This window comes from Sphaerodactylus townsendi, linkage group LG14, assembly GCF_021028975.2.
Source record: "Sphaerodactylus townsendi isolate TG3544 linkage group LG14, MPM_Stown_v2.3, whole genome shotgun sequence".
In the NCBI taxonomy this organism is placed as follows: Eukaryota; Metazoa; Chordata; class Lepidosauria; order Squamata; family Sphaerodactylidae; genus Sphaerodactylus; species Sphaerodactylus townsendi.
The window spans coordinates 43,920,346-43,939,497 of record NC_059438.1 but is presented as its reverse complement, the minus strand read 5'-3'; the positions used below and the strand labels follow the sequence as shown (position 1 = coordinate 43,939,497).

The following is a 19,152-nucleotide window of genomic DNA, read 5'->3' as shown; positions in this document are numbered from 1 at the left end:
GACCATACAAATGCTTGTCAGGTAAGCTCTTTTCATTGAGTGGGCTTCCCAAAATTTCCCACAAGAAATCAGGATTCTGAAGGGGGGCATTTTCAAAGGATATGTTTCTTAGCCTTTTACAGCCCATAAATTCCATTCAAAGTTGGCCTCAGAGGTATAAAATCTGGCATGAAGAAGTTTTCCAAGGCTGTTTCTGCACGGGCCAAAATCACTGGTGTTGGCCCAGTAAAAATAACGTTTTGTGGGGAAATTGAGGAAGCGCCACTCTTCCCCCTCCAAAACAGTTTTGCTGCCTCACTCCCTGAGTGAGGCTTTCAGAAAATAGTGGCTTCCGCCTGGTGCCAAGCAAACGGCACCAGGTGTAAGGCACCATTTTTCGGCCCTCCGTTTTTGTTTTTAAAACTTACTTCCTCTTCCTGCGTTGCTCCATGGGGATGAGGGGACACGCCTCCTGCCCTCCGGCCAGAGTCCCCTCATTCTGATGGAGTGACGCAGGAAGAGGGGGAAAGTTTGCGGGAGCGCCGGGACCACCAGCACACAAGTGTGCGATTGGTCCCAGGCCAGCGCTGGTGTCATGTACACCGGTGCTCCAGTGCTCCTGGGGTCCATGTAGAAACGGCCAAAGGGATACAATATGGCCAAATTTCAAAAACAAATCTGCTGAAGGATGGTTTTTGCATTTGTCATCAATAACTCCATCTTACAGTAAATTCCCCTTGAAGATGACTACACATATAAAAAACAATCCACCATAGACAAGACAGGTGTTTCTGCATATACAGGGGTTTATCCTGACATCAAGAAAACAGCTTTGTGGATTAACCACTAAGTAAAATTCCCTAAAATCCAGGGCTAGTGAAGATTGAGGAGAAATTGGTTTACTGAAGCCCCTGAGAGCTCAGAGAACCCTGGGAGGGAATGGGATTCCCAAATTGCTCTCTTTGATTCCTGTGGGTCCCAATTTTGCATTTCCTTAACTGCCACCAGTGTAGTGCATGATTAGCATCCTGGACTAGGATTAGAGAAAACCAGGTTCAAATCCCTGCTGGGTGACTTTGGGAGAGTCAGCTTGATTTACCTCATAGGATAGCTGGGAGGACACAATGGAGACAGGGAGAAGGGGGTAGTAAGATACTAATGTTTTCCTTTGGGAAGAAAAGTAGGTTATAAATTAGTGTTGTATATACTTCCTCAGCCCAAACCCCTCAACAACCCAGAATTCATTGCTTCAGTTGACTTAGAGGTAGCTCCCGAAACACTCCCAAAATTCCGTGAGAAATGAAAATTAATCTCCTGGGATTTGTGGAGTGTTTCAGATTTTGAGGAGGCTGGGAGTGGGAAGAGAGAGGGCGGGAGAGGAGCCGGCTCTGACAAACAGCTGTTAGGTGGCATCTCTGGTCCCTTTCAGTTTTAAAGGGCTATTATTCTCTATAGGAGTAGGCCAGGCCTCCAGAGTGAAAATTTAAAGGGACCAGAGGCAATAGCAGCTGTCTGCTAGGCCCATAAACTTCCATAATACAGTTAATGGTAAAAACTCATAAAACACAGATACTAGTCCCGAATGGGCGGGGGAAGAAGATGACAGAATAATTTTTATATTCACCTTTTTCTTCATTTTTACATTTTTGAAAATGGCATGGACTCTCCACGTTTTTGCAAACATTGCTCCAAATGCAGTTGTGTAGCCCACCGTAAGTATCCATGTCCGGACCTAATAAGAACAATTTCAGATTATATATTTAACTTATGGCAAGCAAATGTGTCCCAACTGCTTAGCTTTGCTTAGGGAAGTAAGCTAATTCCTTCTTATATCAACCTTCATGTTGTCTATCCTTAAGAACCAGGGCCCAGAGAGGCAAAATTGAGTTTTTTCCAATAAGTATCATTTCAAACAAGTCTATGGCTTTCATGACTGCTGAAAAACACTTAAAAAACCAACCAGCTATGGACTAAAATATAATAAAGCATAATGGAAAACAATGGATGTGCATGCGTGCTCCCACAGAAATTTATTATTGGGTTGCAATTCAGGAACAGGGCAGTCCTAACCCAATAAAATGACAGATTAGAAGTGAAAAGTTAAAATCTTCAATTATATTGATTTGTTAACTGAATTTATAAAAGAAAGTCTTTGAGGTCTTTTCTGCACAGCATGTCCTGAAGATGTGAAAAGAAGCATTTTGGGGAGGAAGTTCACACAGCTTTTCCAGGATGTTCTGCTCAGGCTGGGTTTTTTTGAAAATGCTAAACTAGTGATCTTTTCTCCCAAGACAGGTTGAAGATGTTTCCTGCTTGCTGTGCAGAAAGCAGGAAACTTTCCTGCCTGAATTTAAAGCTCTCACTTCTGGTTTCTCCGCAGCTCACACCTGCCATTTTCTGCTGTTCTAGGGATTCTCTGTGGTGCCCGCCATTTGCAGAAGATTCCCACAGAGGTTTCCTCTGCTGGCAGCTCGTCTGCCTGCCATTTCCGTCTTAAAAGCACATAAATAAAGTTAGTTTTCACTGCTGATTTGGTGCTCATGTTGTTTTCTTTTTTTGTTTTTGTTTTGTTTGAGGAAGGCATCTTCAAAGCTATGAAGACACAATATGAGAATTATTTCAAGTCTTTGTAGCTTCTAAGACACCTCCCTCAAAACAAAAAAGGAAAAACGACACATGCACCAAACTGGCAGTGAAAACTAACTTTATTCATGTACTTTTTATATGGAAATGGCCAATGAATGAGCTATAAGTAGAGGAAACTTTTATGGTAACCTCCTGAAAATGGCAGGTGGCATGTAGAATTCCGAAGTGGCTGAAAATGGTGGGCACAAACTGCTAACAAAATGGAAGTGGGAGCTCTAACAGTGGGGGAGGGGGGCATGTAAAAGAATTGTTTTGGGGTGAAATGCTTTATTTGAACATGCTATGCAGACAAAAAAAAGCCAAAATGGTTCTTCTGAAAACATCTGTATTTTATTTGTGCTGTGCAGAATGGGCCTGAGAGGAGAAAATATAGATGATGGCCAAACTTGCACAAAGAAGAGAAATAGTAGTAATGGGAGATTTCAATTATCCGAATATTTGCTGGGAGTCAAACTCTTCCATGACAGTCAGGTCCAACAAATTTCTCACTTGCCTTGCAGACAATTTCATGGTCCAGAAGGTGGAAGAAGCTACAAGGGGAACTGCTATTTTAGATCTGCTCCTAACCAATAATGATGGCCTGATTAGTGAAGTGAAAATGGTAGGATCCTTAGGTGGGATTGATCATGTTCTTCTGGAGTTTGTTATACAGAAGAAAGGGGGTGCTAAGCATAGTCATACACACATTCTAATTTTAAGAAAGCAGATTTCAGTAAGCTTAGGAATCTACTGGGTGCGATCCCATGGTCAAAACTACTAAAAGAGAAAGGAGTGCATGATGGCTGGGAGTTTCTTAAAAGTGAGATCTTGAGGGCACAATTTCAAACAGTTCCAATGAGGAGGAAAAATGGGGGGTGTCTAAGGAAACCAGGATGGCTGTCTAAAGAACTTTCAACTGAGCTAAAAAAAGGACACATACAAGAAATGGAAAAGGGGGGAAATCACCAAAGAGGAATTCAAACAAACAAGCAGGATGTGTAGAGAGAAAGTCAGAAAAGCTAAGGCTCACAATGAGCTGAGGCTTGCCAGAGAGATTAAAAACAACAAAAAAGGCTTTTTTGGTTATGTCCATAGCAAAAGGAAGAAAAAATGATAGGAGGGGATGTGTCAGAATCCCAAACTCTTTGTAAAACAGCAGTTTAATCAACAGCTTGTGGATCTTCCCTGGACAAAGCCAGAACTGATTTAAGCGCGCAAAGATCCAGTAATTAAAACGGCTTGCACCCCCCCATCCAGGGAAAGCGCGTCTAAAACAACGGCAAAGGAGATAACAGTGAAGATGCCCTGGGGAATGAAATCATTCTCAAGAAACAGTGCAGAGACAGACAGTATTGCAATTCATCCATTCCACCACCACCCATTATACAGAAAGCAGCAAAAGCAACCCCAATAGAAGCAGGCCTTCTGACATTCCGCTCCCTCTAGGGCCCTCCCCCTGGCTTCCTTAGACAGGAACGATGGAAAGCTTTAATGAGGCAGGGGGCTTTCACATTCTTGGCAAACACCCATTCATTATGTCCAGGTAAACATCCCGTCCAGGAGACCAAATACTGCAAGCGGTTTCGATAGAAGTGAGAATCCAGAATGGCAGAGATTTTTTCTCCATCAATCAACACTAGAGGTGGAGTCTTCCTCTCGGGATGCCAGACATCGGGAGAAGTCGTCTTCTTGAGCAGGCTGCAATGGACACAGGGTGGATTTTATGCAATGCCTTAGGCAATTCAAGTTCAGCAGTGACCCGATTAATAACACGAATGATTTTAAATGGTCCAATATATTTGGCGCTTAATTTCGCCGGTATATGTAATGTCCCGAAGATTCTTGGTGGACAAGTAAACCATGTTGCCCACCACTAGAGGGAAGTCGCGTCTATGTTTATTAGCCTGGCACTTGTAAGTCTCTCGCTTTCTGCAGCGCCGTCAGAATGGATGGCCATTGCTCAGCAACAGACTGCATCCAGTCCTTAACCTCTGGCCCTGCAGCACTCCCCACACACAGGGTAGGCAAGGGGGGGGTAGATCTGCTGTTCACCACTTCGAAAGGAGTTTTACCAGTACTACTGTGCACAGAGTTGTTGTATGCGTACTCCGCATAGGGCAACAACTCCACCCAATTATCCTGCTGATAATTGACAAAGAACCGGAGATATTGTTCCAAAGTCTGGTTGGACCTCTCCGACTCTCCATCAGATTGGGGGTGGTAGGCCGAAGACACCCCCTGTTCAATACCCAAAAGCTTCATAAAGGCTCTCCAGAATTTAGATACAAACTGACTGCCTCGGTCGGAGATTATTTTCTGGGGGGCAGAGTGCAGTCTATAAATATGCTGCATAAACAAATCCGTAAGCTTCTGAGCTGTGGGAATGGAAGCGCAAGGGATAAAATGTGCCTGCTTGGAAAACAGATCCACCACCGTCCAGATCACAGCCTTTTCATGGCTCGGGGGTAAATCAGTAATAAAGTCCATGGATATAACCTTCCATGATCCATCAGGCAACGCAATGTCCTGCAGGAAACCCTGGGACTTAGCCGGAATAGTCTTAGCCATGGCACAAATGGGGCAGCCTTTAATATAAGCCTCAATGCCCTTGCGCATGGATCTCCACCAAAACTGCCACCTCAGGAGATGCAGTGTTTTCACAAAGCCAAAGTGACCAGCAGACTTGGCATCATGCCCCTGGAGGAGGATTTGAGAGCGCAGCAGGGGCGGAACATAAATTAACGAGCCACGACACCAAACACCATCACGCAGTTGCAAGCTGTCTCCACCCTCCTCCCGATGAACCAGAGATTTGGCTGCCTCCAAGAAGGTGGAGAGGAGGTGTGACGGAGGAGCGACGGAGGGTGGGGGGGCTTCGCCTTTGATTGTGAGTGGGTGACTGCCATCCCCAAATGGGTGGGAGACAGAATAGTGCGGGAAAGCGGTAACTCCACCTTACGATCCGCCCCATCTGGCAAGCGGGACAGGGCATCAGCCAAGCGGTTGGTTTTGCCTGGGAAAAAATGCACAGTAAATTGAAACTGCATGAAAAAGTCAGCCCATCAAATCTGCTGGCGGAGAGGCGACTGGGGGAGCAAAGCGCAGCAAGGTTTTTATGATCAGTCCAGACTTCAAAGGGATGCTCTACTCCCTCTAAGAAGTGCCTTATGTCAGGAGGCCTGTATTTACCTCCACACAGACTGAGCTGTCATAATAGCACAAGTCTCTTTATCACCTACAGTCCAGTGTAATTCAGCCCCTGAAAACTTGTGAGACAGGTAAGTGCAGGGGTGTAGGCGCCCATCCTCCTGCAGAAGAACGGCCCCTAACCCTTTGTCCGAGGCATCCACATGAACCACAAAGGGTAGGAATGGGTTGGGGTGAGCAAGGACAGGTTCAGAGGTAAATTGAGCAGATCGGGATGGAGAACTTTCTTGAAGGCAAAGATCTTCATCGGATCGTCCCAATCAGGGATTTTGCTGGCCATGGTGTGGAATTTTTTCAACAAATTCCACGCAAGGCAACTTGCCTTGCCACATCTCCATCAGTTCTTGTTTGGCCTGCTCGCCCACGAATGGACTCTCGAACCGGTGGTGCAAGGCCATCATGAAATCTTGGAAATTGCGTAGCTCGGCCACTGCCCATTGGAAGAGCCCCACGTACTAGTTGGCAGCAGCTCCATCCAGCATGGATCCCACATCATACACGTGTTCAATGTCAGTCGGATACTGGCGCCCATATTGCAACATATTGCACTTGAACCAGAAAGGAGGGAGCAATTCCTGGGTCCCATCAAATCTCATGGTCATCCGGGCTTGAGGCAGGAATGGCGGGACACCCCCATAGGGGCCCAGAATCATAGGAGGCATGCCGGGCAACCACCAACCGAGAGGGTGAAGTGGCGGGATCATTGACGTGGGTGCTGGTTGCCCTGGCGGGATGGGAACCTCTGCTGGAACTCCCGCAGGAGGTGCAGATCCCGGGGGTGTGGGGGTGGAGCAGGCAGTGCCAGGGTAGGGGGCATTGGAGCAGGCAGCGCTGGTGCTGGTGGGGCTGGTACTAGCAGCACCTGTGCCGGCAGAGCTGTGGCAGGCGGGGCTGGTGGAGCTGGGGGAGCCCCTCCGGGCTGTGGAACAGGTTGACTGGGGGTTCCTTGCCCTTGATGAGCCTGGGCAAGGGCCACACACAGATGCTCCATGTCTTGCTCCATGTGACGTAGGGCCCGGCAGTACTTGTCTCTCTCAGCCTTCCAGGCTCCCTCCGAGGTCCGAAGCAGACGCCAAACTTTGGCTTCCGATGCAGAGATGTCTCCAGAAGGGCGATCCCCAAATGAAACATTGCCAGCCAAAGGTGCAGTAGCCCATAAAGCACTGCCAGAGTCCGGGATTTGGGAGCCCTGGCCCCGGCGACAGCGCATGGTTACCCCTTGTTCACCATCTAACGGGGCAGTCAGAAATGGATTTACGGAGTCCAGATAGCCTCCCGAAGCCGAGTCTCCAGGGCCAGGTGGGGGACGTTCCCCATCGGGAGGGTCGGAGGCAGAGTCTGATGTTCCCGTCAAGTCCACAGGAATAGGGCGCCCATTATTTCCAGAAGCGGCTCCTGCCGCAGTTGCACTCTTCAGAGGTTCCCCTGCGTAGAACATTGTTGCAAGAAAAGTCCTTGGAAAAGTTGCAAAATTTGTGAGGCGAAATCTCAGCTATGCACAGGGGAGTTCTGGCTTAATGTCAGAATCCCAAAGAAATGCAGCACAAAATAAATAAAGAGGTAGTGCAGGAATACCTAGCTACTTTAAACGAATTCAAATCTCCAGGGCCCGATGAACTGCATCCCAGGGTATTAAAAGAACTGGCAGAAGTTCTTTGCTATAATGTTTGAGAACTCCTGGAGACCAGGAGAAGTCCCAGTGGACTGGAGGAGGGCTAATGTTATCCCCATCTTCAAAAAGGGTAAAAAGGAGGACCCTAATAATCATCATCCAGTCAGTCTGACATTGATATCAGGGAAGATTCTGGAGCAGATCATTAGACAGATGGTCTGCCAGCAATTAGAAGGGAATACTGTGATCACAAAAAGTCAGCATGGGTTTCTGACAAACAAGTCATGCCAGACTAATCTTATTTCTTTTTTTGATAAAGTGACGAGCTTGGTAGATCAAGGGAATGCTGTGGACGTAGCATACCTGGATTTCAGTAACACTTTTGACAAGGTGCCCCATAATATTCTCACAAGTAAACTAGTGAAATGTGGACTAGACAATGCTACTATTAGATGGATTTCTAATTGGTTGTCTGATCGAACTCAAAGGGTGCTAATTAATGGCTCATCTTCATCTTGGAAAGAAGTGACTAGTGGGGTGCCACAGGGTTTTGTCCTGGGCCCAACGCTATTCAATATTTTTATCAACGACTTGGATAATGGAATAGAGGGCATGCTAATAAAATTTGCAGATGACACCAAATTAGGAGGGGTAGCTAATACCCCAGAGGACAGAGTCAGAATTCAAAATGACCTGGACAGATTAGACAGCTGGGCCAAAACAAACAAAATGAGTTTCAACAGAGATAAATGTAAGATACTACACATAGGCAGAAAAAAAATGAAATGTACAGATATAGGATGGGTGACACCTGGCTTGACAACACTACATGCGAAAGAGATCTGGGAGGCTTAGTAGACCATAAACTAAATATGAGTCAGCAGTGTGATGTGGCGGCCATGAAAGCCAATGTGATTCTTGGTTCGTATCAATAGGCGTATAGTGTCAAGATCGAGGGATGTAGTTGTACCTCTCTATTCTGCATTGGTTAGACCTCACTTGGAATATTGTGTACAGTTCTGGGCACCACAGTTCAGGAGGGATATTGACCAGCTGGAGCGGGTCCAGAGGAGGGCAACCAAAATGGTAAAGGGTCTGGAGTCCATGCCCTATGAAGAGAGGCTTAGGGAGCTGGGGATGTTTAGTCTGGAGAAGCGTAGGTTAAGGGGTGACGTGATATCCATGTTTAAATTTTGAAGGGATGTCATGTCGAAGAGGGAGCAAGCTTGCTTTCTGCTGCCTCAGAGACTAGGACATGGAGTAATGGATTCAAGGTAAAGGAAAAGCGATTCCACCTAAACATTGGGAAGAACTTCCTGACTGTCAGGGCTGTTCGACAGTGGAATTCACTGGCTTGGAGAGTGGTGGAGTCTCCTTCTTTGGAAGTTTTTAAACAAAGGCTGGATCAGCATATGTCAGGAGTGCTTTGATTGTGTGTTCCTGCATTGCAGGGGGTTGGACTTGATGGCCCTTATGGTGTCTTCCAACTCTATGATTCTATGATTCTAGATAAAGAATTGACATGTATCTATGTCTAATAGCCATATGTGAGGGGTCATTTGGATTAAAATCTACAAAATAGAGCCACCAGGGCTATGGTAGAGGGTTCTGTAAACCTGGCCAAATCCTAGCTATGCAGAAAAATCTGATTAAAAACCCTACCTTTGGCTTTCCCACGCTCTTATTTTGGTTCCTTGGGTGTCCCTATTGTTGTGGGGGGGGGGTTGGAGGGGGGAGTCCATGTGTGTTTTGCTTCCTCTAGTGGTCCATTTGATATTACATCACTGTATGTAAGGCATATTTCCCTGCAGTATTAAGGTGCAGAGAAACATGTTGGACACACAGATATGCAATATTGCAGCAACCACTAGAGGGAGCAAAACACACAGAGAAAAGATAAAAGAGGGAGCAAAACATAGAAAATATAAGCAATAGAGACACACAAGCAAAGCAAATGAAAGTGCAGAACAGCTCATGATATCTCAGCCACAATTTTGTGTTGTCCCAGCATCAGTCCCTACCGTGTTTTCCCAAATATAAGACAGTGTCTTATATAAATTTTTGCTCCCAAAGATGCGTTATGTCTTATTTTCAGGGGATGTCTTATTTTTCTGTGTTCTGTTCGTCGGGCATGCTTCCAAACAAAAACTTTGCTATGTCTTACTTTCGGGGGATGCCTTATATTTCGCACTTCAGCAAAACCTCTACTATGTCTTATTTTTTGGGGATGTCTTATATTAGGGGAAACAGGGTAGATACACATCTTGCACAAAGTGTGCAAGGCCAGCTGCAGAAGAGCCATTTAGTGCCAATGCTTATGAGAGAACAATCAACTGTTCTGGAGATTACCTGCAACACCTGTCAAAGAAGGAGGCGGAGAAGGATTTGGATTTATACCCCACCTTTCTCTCCAGTAAGGAGTCTCAAAGTCAGCAGGTGGGCTGAGAGTATTCTGAAGAAGTGTGTCTACCCAAGGTCACCCAGCAGGCTTGATGTGTAGGAGCAGGGAAACAAATCTGATTCTCCAGATTAGAGTCAACAGCTCTTAACCACTACACCACACTAGTTCTGGGCATGGTAAAAAAATACAGACAGCACAAAAGTGCTAAACAAGGAAAGGAAAACAGAAAGGCGGGAATATAAAGCAACTGAAAAATTGTTTGCTTTTTTGATCCAGCAGTTCTGAATGGGACGGAGTGTTCAGCTGACAAAGCTGATGATGCAGTTTAAAAATTGTCCCTCATTAGCATTTATGCTGCAGTTTTTGTGGTTCATTTTTCACCAGGCAGTTTCCCACAGGCGGCGCTTTCGTTTCAAGGAGAGAAACTCAGCATCAGGAAAATATGAAGATATTTATGTTTAATGTCTAATTGGGTTAATAAAACTGGATGGTTCTTGAAAAGGAGGCAGCTTTGCATAAGCCAGAATATGCATTTCTATATTTTCTGCCTGAATGAGATATTTTTCCTTTCTTTCCCTTTCTGTGTTATTCACAGAGGCACTTCCAGTATTTTTCTTTTCTTTTGCCTGCCATCTTGTAATTATGAGATTTGTTTAAAATGACACATAATAGATAACAAGAATATTTTAAAATTAAGGACAGGGTTACAAACACAGACCAAAGCATTGTGACACTTATCAGCAAGAAACTGCAATTTTGTCTTGCTCCTTTGTGTGAGAAATAATTGTAAACTGTCTCAAACTGAATCCATGCCACCAGAATCTCTTCAAATCCACAAGTGAAAACTCAAAAAAAACCCTGTCTTACTAAAAAGACTGATTTCATTTTATCCAGTAGAGTTTGAGATTAATAATACACAATACCATTGGAATAAATTAAATGTTTCTTCAATGTAGGGATATACGGCTTTATTGAACAAGAGAGGTCTTCATATGAAAAGTTATCTTAAGAACATAAGAACAAGCCAGCTGGATCAGACTAGAGTCCATCTAGTCCAGCTCTCTGCTACTCGCAGTGGCCCACCAGGTGCCATTGGGAGCTCACAGGCAGGATGTGAAAGCAATGGCCTTCTGCGGCTGTTGCTCCTGAGCACCTGGACTGTTTAAGGCATTTGCAATCTCAGATCAAAGAGGATCAAGATTGGTAGCCATAAATCGACTTCTCCATAAATCTGTCCAAGCCCCTTTTAAAGCTATCCAGGTTAGTGGCCATCACCACCTCCTGTGGCAGCATATTCCAAACACCAATCACACGTTGCGTGAAGAAGTGTTTCCTTTTATTAGTCCTAATTCTCCCCCCCAGCATTTTCAATGGATGCCCCCTGGGTCTAGTATTGTGAGAAAGAGAGAAAAATTTATCTCTGTCAAAATTTTCTACCCCATGCATAATTTTATAGACTTCAATCATATCCCCACTCAGCCATCTCCTCTCCAAACTAAAGAGTCCCAAACGCTGCAGCCTCTCCTCATAGGGAAGGTGCTCCAGTCCCTCAATCATCCTCGTTGCCCTTCTCTGCACTTTTTCTATCTCTTCGATATCCTTTTTGAGATGTGGCGACCAGAACTGAACACAGTACTCCATCTTCCACACTCATGGTTAATCAGGATTGCCCTATCCCTGCTAGAAGCAGAGGAACCCTCTATGGTTTCACCATAAAGCTTCTGGTGATTGCTAGAAAGGACACCATCCCATTACATCCCATCCCCCTGCTCTGTTAGTCTCAAGCTGATTTCTAGGTCCCACCTGTCAACCCTACATTGATGTAGATGAACATGTATCTTCCATCTGCATCACAATGCTCATGTGGCCTCACAGAACTGGATGAAAATGACTTTTAATGTAGACTCCCATTTAGGGTCTCTGGTAGTTCTTCAGCACAGATTGCATGCATTTGGACTGAGGCATTGTTACCTGGCAACTTCAAACAGTTGATCATAGAAACTTCTATGATCATCAGTAGCTTCAAAGAAACCTCCTATTTTAATTATAAAAACAGCAAATCTGGGTTGCCTGCAGACAAGGCTGGACTTCCTCTGCACTCCAACGAGCCAGAGGGCCAGCGTGGCTGTGAGCAGTGGGCTCTCACCTGGCGAACCAGATTTCATTCCCCACTCCTCCACATGAAGCCTGCTGGTTGACCTTGAGCCAGTCACAGTTCTCTCAGAACTCTATCAGCCCCAGCTACCTCACAAGGTGTCTGTTGTCGAGAGGGAAAGGGACTGTGAGCCACTTTGAGACACTTTAAAAGAGAAAAGTGGGACATAAAAACCAATTCTTCGGGTACACAGAAAAAACAAATAAATTTGTAAATTAACAAAAATATAGAAAATGTCTTGATGAAGACTGAATATGGTCTACTATGAAAAGAATGTTGAAAGTTGTTGGCAATTAGTCAAAGGGAAAATGAGGAATGTGCCTGCTCAGCCTTCTGAGAACATGTAAAAACCTTGAGGAAGTGTTTCTGCAAGTGCCAGAGGCTGTTTCTAAATTGTTTCCTCCTGTTGCAGCTCCCCACAGTGAAAAGCCCCGAGATAAGGATCAGTTGTGGGTCCTCAAAGTTGCTTGCCCCAGACCAGTTGCAGGACCAGCAAACAAGAGTCCACAAAGGGAGTCCACATACTGAGGCTACTCCTGAGGAGTGCAACAAAAAGAAACGAAAGAAAATAGAAAACAGGTTGTCAACAAAAATGGGGAGGGGGATCCCCATAAATTTGCCCTTAGGATCATACAATGATAAGAGGGCTAGGGATACAGAAGTGACTTCTTCTAATACACACTATCCATGAATACACCTCTCCCAGAGTTAGGTGCAGCACTCTGGTAACCTCACGAATCCAATTACTCTGTCACAATCAGCCCATTTCTGGTTTGATCCTGCTATGCCTCCTGGCCGGGATGTGGAATCCTTTCTCTCTTCTCTCCCCCACCCCCCTTTAATTGCTGTAGTTGTCCTTTCTCACTTTTGGAACTTTCGGTTCCTGAGCAATGCCTTATCAGCTCATTAAACACCTGCTCTTGTAGTTATTTCAGTATTGGGGGGGGGGACTGCATTGTCTCTAGACTATGGGATTGGTGGGGTGCCATCCCCTATTAGGAACTGGTAGGCAGAGGTGGTGTTCTGTGACATGGGTGCATGACATGGGATATAATGGAGATGCTTTAGATCTGGCAATAGAAGTCTAAATGCTTATTCCTGTTGCTGTTTCATAATAAAGAAATCATCTGAACACAGAGTCTTGTTATTAAACAGTCACTCTCAAGTGTTGTTTATTTACTATATAAATGACCCAGGGGGAGTGCTGCTGGTTTTCCCCCATCTAAACTTCCACACCAACATATACCCATATTGCTATACATTGATGACATGGCTCTGTTATCTGAAATCCGTGGAGGAGGAGGAGGAGGAGGAGGAGGATTATTTAATAGACCGCCCTATCCCTGAAGGATTGAAGACAGCATTAAATAGATTCACTGAATACTGTGAGAATCAGTATTTAAGATTAATTATGTTAACACCCAAGTTATGGTCTTTGGGATATGATCGAAAATTGGAAACTGGAAGGTGAAGGGGCATAACATGAAACAAGTGGATACATTTAAATGTTTGGGGGTTGTTGTACAGGCCTCAGGCTCAAACTTAGGGCATTGCAATTATTTGTGGATCAGGCAGAAAAAACAGGACACATTATAATTATTTTTTTCTACTCAAATGGAGGTTGTTATGTCTCTGTGGCCCTAAGGCTTTACCCAGCAAAAATCCTGTCTGCTTTTATATCGTACCCAGTTTCGGTTGCCAGCCACCGGTCCGGCGTAATTGGAGAAGGTTCAGTCTAAATTTCTTCAAGTCATTTTACAAGTTCCCTCTTACATTTCAAATTCAGTGGTACAACACAGAGGTGTTCCTCCCATTGGGCAAAGTGGGCAGTTGCCCAGGGAGCCTTGTGGGGGGCACAAAAACTGCAGGTTCGTTTGTGGGATTTTTTGTATTTTTCAGTGTTTTTCCATTTTTGGCCTGCAGAGAATGCAGTTTTTGGGCTAGCAGCACCAAAATTTCAGAGATTTCAGGAGACTCTCCTGATGATATCACCCAGATTTGGTGAGGTTTGGTTTAGGGAGTCCAAAGTTATGGACTCTCAAAGGGAGTGCTCCCATCCCCCATTGTTTCCAATGGGAGCTAATAGGAGATGGGGGCTACACTTTTGATGGTCCATAACTTTGGACCCCCTGAGCCAAACTTCACCAAACCTGGGTGGTATTATCAGTAGGGTCTCACGAAAATACTCCGAAATTTTGGTGCTGCTATCTTAATAATTGCACCCCTGACAGCAGGCACCCCCCAAATTTCCCCAGATTTTTCTTTTAAATCCACCCCCTTCCTGCCAATGCTTGTTTTCTTTCTTTTATTCTCTCAATGCCTAATAACGGTTATTATTATTATTATTAAATCCACCCCCTTTGGCATGGATTTAAAGGGAGAATCTGAGGTCCTCAGTTTAAACATTGAAAGTGATGCTGTTTCAGGGGGAGGGATAATCCACCCCAAAACAGCATCACTTTCAATGTTGTTTAAACTGGGGACTCCAGATTCTCCCTTTAAGGTAGATTTAAAAGGAGAATCTGGGCTCCCTAGTTTATACACCATTGAAAATAATGCTGTTTGGGGGTGAATTCCAGCATCACTTGGATATTTTAATCTAACTCATTTTAGGTAGTTATTGTAATTTTTTAATCCATGTCTATTATTTTTAACCAAAGTGTCTGTTTTGTGTTTTGTAAGAATTGCGTATTTTCTGTTGGTCTAAGACTGCAACGAATTTGAATCTGAAAGCTGAACTGGCAGTTAGAGAACTCTTGGTGACAGCTGAAGAGACAGATGGCTAAAATGGTGGTGAAAAGAGCCCTCCTGGCACAGTTGAATCACACAGGCCCTGGAGGCTGTTTTAAAGCAAGAGCCATTGCCTGCCTCCATGCAACAACTCTGGACCCCCTGGGTGGCCTTCCACCGAGTTCTAACCAGGGCTGCCCTAACTGAGCTCCAGAGGTCTGATGAGATCAGGCTAGGCTGGGCCATCTAGGACAGGGGATGGTTAAAATAGCTTTGTTAACTGCTCAGGAATGCTGCAGTTTGAGAGAGAAAAATAGGGAAAGTATAGCTGCAGTTCACAGAAATGATATAAACAGGAAAATGAGAAAGCAAAAATAATTGAAGATGAAAACACTGAACACAGAATGCTGGTGGGAAAGACAGACAACCAGGAACTGGCCGTTGGAAAGCCACAGGGAAGACATTCAAGTTTAACAGATATTTAAAGAAATTGTAGGAACTTAAGAAGACGTGGAAGATGTTAAGCAAGGATACTGCAGGGATTACAATGTCAAAGTAGTCTTCATGAGACCTGGGCATCCTGGCCTCTTTCCCACTTTCAAATCTGCAGGAACAGGATTTGAGACTCACCCTGCAATGTTTTCCTGATCTCAAATGACTGCAGGGTAGAGTTGCCGACCCCCAAGCGGTAGCAGGAGACCTCCTGGGATTACAACTGATCTCCAGGTGACAAGAATCAGTTCGCCTGGAGAAAACTGTGGCTTTGGAAGGTGGACCATCTGGCATCATCCCCACTGAAGCCCCTCCCCAAGCCCCTCCCCATGCCCCATCCATCTCAGCCTCCACTCCCCCCCCCCACACACACACACATCTCCAGGTAGTTCTCAACCCCACTGGAGCCACATTCATTCCCACTGGGGGGAACTGTAGCTTTCCAGACGTATTTTAGAACAGAAAAACAAAAAAATTAGGCACACTGTGCCTGATAGTAATGGGACTTCTGAACACAGGGTTCCATTCTGCACAAATCAAATGTGCCGAGGACGCAAAAAAAGGTGTCTCGGGGAGGAACTCCACACAGCTTTTCCCCCAAGATGTCCTCAGAACACCTTATTTCTGCTCAAGTTGTCTTATTTCGGGGACACTTTAAAGTGAGCCTTTCCCCCTAAGCTGCCTGCAAGATGTCTCCTGCCTGGCTGAGCGGAGTGCAGAGATCAGGAGGCAGCGTATTTTTCCTGCCCGACAGGTCAGCTGTTTCACCCTCCACTTGCACCGGACATTTTGTGGGCTGCTAAAGGGATTCTCCCTGCCTACATTTGCTGCAGGTCGCCCCGGGCCATTCGCTCTGCGGGCTCTGATCCGAGGTGTCTTTTCAGCCTGATAAGTACAGAGTTGTGCTCAGCTTGTTCTGTCAATTCCAGCAGTATATAGTTTTTCTTTATTTATTTTGGAGGATCTGTATTTGAAGATATGCAAACAAGAATCTTGGTGGACTCCACCTGGGTCCCTGCCTGCTGCTTCACAGCTCCTGCTCTCTGTCCCCTTCTTCGAGACTAAGCTTAAGTGGGTCTGCTCAAAAGCCCCGGCAGATCTCCCGTTTTCATATTTGGTCAGGTTTCAAAAGTACACAAGGCTCCAAACAAGGCTCCTTACATGGCCCCAGGTTCCACAGCTTCTACAGAAAAACTGTGGCATGTTCCTTGTTACACAAAACAGACAGCATCATTATTAAAATGGTTCAGAGTTACTTTCAAAGTTACTTACAGTGCAAAGTGTTTCAAAAGTCTTCTCAGAGACAAAGGACCCATCAAGGCCAAAAAGGAATATAGATGCATAGGAGAGCATCCCCCCAAGAATAATAAGATTGTTCATGTAGGGACTGGACATCTTTATCAACCTACAGAGAGAAGAAGACCAGAAAGCAATTCATGAGTGCACTTTGAGGCCAACAGAGTACAGGAGGCAGGGAGAGTTTCACGGCAACCCTATGAAGGGTAACTCCACTTTAAGCCCATTGAAATCAGTAGGCTTAGACTGAAGTAGCTCCTCAAACAACCACACTGTCAGCACATGAAAGAATTAGCCCAAATCTCTCTCTCTCTCTCTCTCTCTCTCTCTCTCTCTCACACACACACACACAGGCATAGCGAAGATTTCTGGTGATAAAAATTAATATATAGAAACACATAAATATGAAAATCATATCAGAAAATAACAATTTATGTAACAATAGAAACTCCAAATAATCACAATTCGCATCTTGTACATTTTAAAATTGTTATGTATTTGAAATATCAGTTTAGTTCATTCATGGTTTGAAACACAAACTCATCCATCTTGGAGTTCAAATTCATTGCCTATGAGAAAAAGGACCGGCACGAGAACACAAGAGGCAGGGAGAGATGCCACATCAGGAACAGAGAAGCAGTGATCATTTGCTGAACCTGAGAGCCCTCGACACTTCAAATGGCTGTTGGGAACCACCCCCAAAATGAACAATTTTATGCAAGACTGTTAAGTAGCTTTATGTACAGAATTCAAGAAATATGAAAATCTATGGGCTGCTTGATAAATAAGTTTAGATGAACATGATTATATTCACATGTCTTTGATCTCCTACATCACAAGGTTATACAGCAGTTTAATTAGCTGGGGATTATGCTAATAATACATAGCGGAAAACACTAATTTTGATTTAACAGAATAAAAGGATTTACTAAAACCTTCCAACACAAACATATTATACAGTAATATAAGTTGAATATTAAAACAAATGGGGCATGATCCTGACCAAGTTAAGTATTGTTAAGATCTGCTGGTTTCAAGAAGAAAGATCTCAATACATGTTCAAGTCTTCCACTAAAATCAAAGAGAGACAGAACTCAGTGCTAGTCACATTTCCACAAAAAATCCTGCTAATTAGATTTACTCACAGGTAAGTGCATCAGATTGCAGCCTTAAAAATGATTCCTTTTGGCAGGATCATGCACATTAGCTTTTCATGATCTTTAATTGCCCTAATTTGTAGGATTCACAAACTAGGAGAACAGGGCAAAATATACCCCCCCCCCCCCCAGACTGACCTACTTACTTCTGATTTCGGTTTCTGATGTTAAAGAACAAAAAAGCGCTGGCCATGATCATTCCCAGAATAGTGAGGGCTGAAAGAATACTGTAGAGAGGCAAGGAGATCTTGCGGAGTTGACTTTGGATAATAGTTCTGTCCTTTGGTGGTTCTAATCCTAAAACATGACAAAGGAAAAAATAAACAAATTCCGCATTCCAATGAAAACCTTTGCTCCCACCTAAGTGCTGCCATCTTCCTACTATAAATTTATTGTTACAACAAGAATCACATGGAAGTACATACAAGGCATAAAATAAAAGATGCTCATCTCACAAGCCCAAGTAGTCCAGTACTGCCTACCTCCAGGCCTTTGGCAGAGGTGCTCTGATTTCCAGTTTTGCTTTTAAGTTATTTGGTTTTGCAAAATAGGATGAAATACAGTAACTGCATTCCTGCTATTAATAGTGTCTTCCCATAGACCAAAGGCAGGTTTTATATATTGGATGCACAAAATTAGTAACATCAACTGGGTGGAAACCCTGTGGTTCAAGGCTGCATCTCAAAATCCCTGGACCTTCTGCAGAAACCTCACCCAGAAGGCAACAGTCTCCAAAGACATTAAGGCAGGGGGGCCTTAATAATATCAGCTGAACTCCTGAGACTTTGTAAGTGAGTGTAAGCCTGACATTCTGCTCCCCTTAAGGCCCCCTCCCCCTGGGTGGTTGGGGTGCGCTTTGTGGAATGCCTTTATTAAACGAGGGGTGCACACGTGAGAGTGATGGACCCATTCATTGAAACCGGGCGGGGCGGGGGAGTTAGTCCATGCCACTAGATACTGGAGAAAGCCACGGTGTAGGCAGGAATCTAGGATGTTGGCAACTTCGTGATGCAGCTCGCCTTTCACCAGGCAGGGCTCTGGAGGCTTTGGGGCTGGATGCCGACCATCGCTTAGGGCTGCTTTCTTGAGGAAGCTAGAATGAAAAACAGGGTGCACACCTTGTAAGTTCTTAGGCAGTTCCATTGCTACTGGATTGATCACTCATACCACCTTAAAAGGTCCAATGAACTTATGTCCCAACTTGTGGGTACCTGGCAGACCCCTTAAGTTCTTTGCAAAACGTAAGCACAGTCCCCCACAGCATAAGACACGGGGCGGCGTCTTATAGTTCTCCTTGGCCTTCCACAATGGCTCTTGTACTGATTTCCAGGAGGCCTGGATGGTTGCCACCCATTCCCGGCTCGGGCAGGAGATCTCCCATCAGAGGGAAAGGTTTGCTTTCCTGACCGTAGACTACATGAAAAGAGCTCTTGTCCTCTTGTCCATGCTGGAATACACAGAGTTGTTGTAAGAGAACTCTGCAAATGGGAGCCCAGTC

The 19,152-nt window shown here is 44.7% G+C and overlaps 1 protein-coding gene across 1 annotated transcript in view; it reads right to left on the bottom strand.

Moving 5' to 3' along the window:
• The window catches only part of GABBR2 (gamma-aminobutyric acid type B receptor subunit 2), a 425,828-nt gene that overhangs the window by 98,380 nt on the left and 308,296 nt on the right, over positions 1-19,152 (bottom strand). Inside the window, exons 10-12 of the mRNA XM_048516192.1 lie at positions 17,801-17,951; positions 16,474-16,606; positions 1,604-1,711 (exon numbers count right to left, since the gene is read on the bottom strand). Coding sequence (XP_048372149.1) covers positions 1,604-1,711; positions 16,474-16,606; positions 17,801-17,951 — 392 coding nt within the window. The remainder of the gene's footprint in view (positions 1-1,603; positions 1,712-16,473; positions 16,607-17,800; positions 17,952-19,152) is intronic.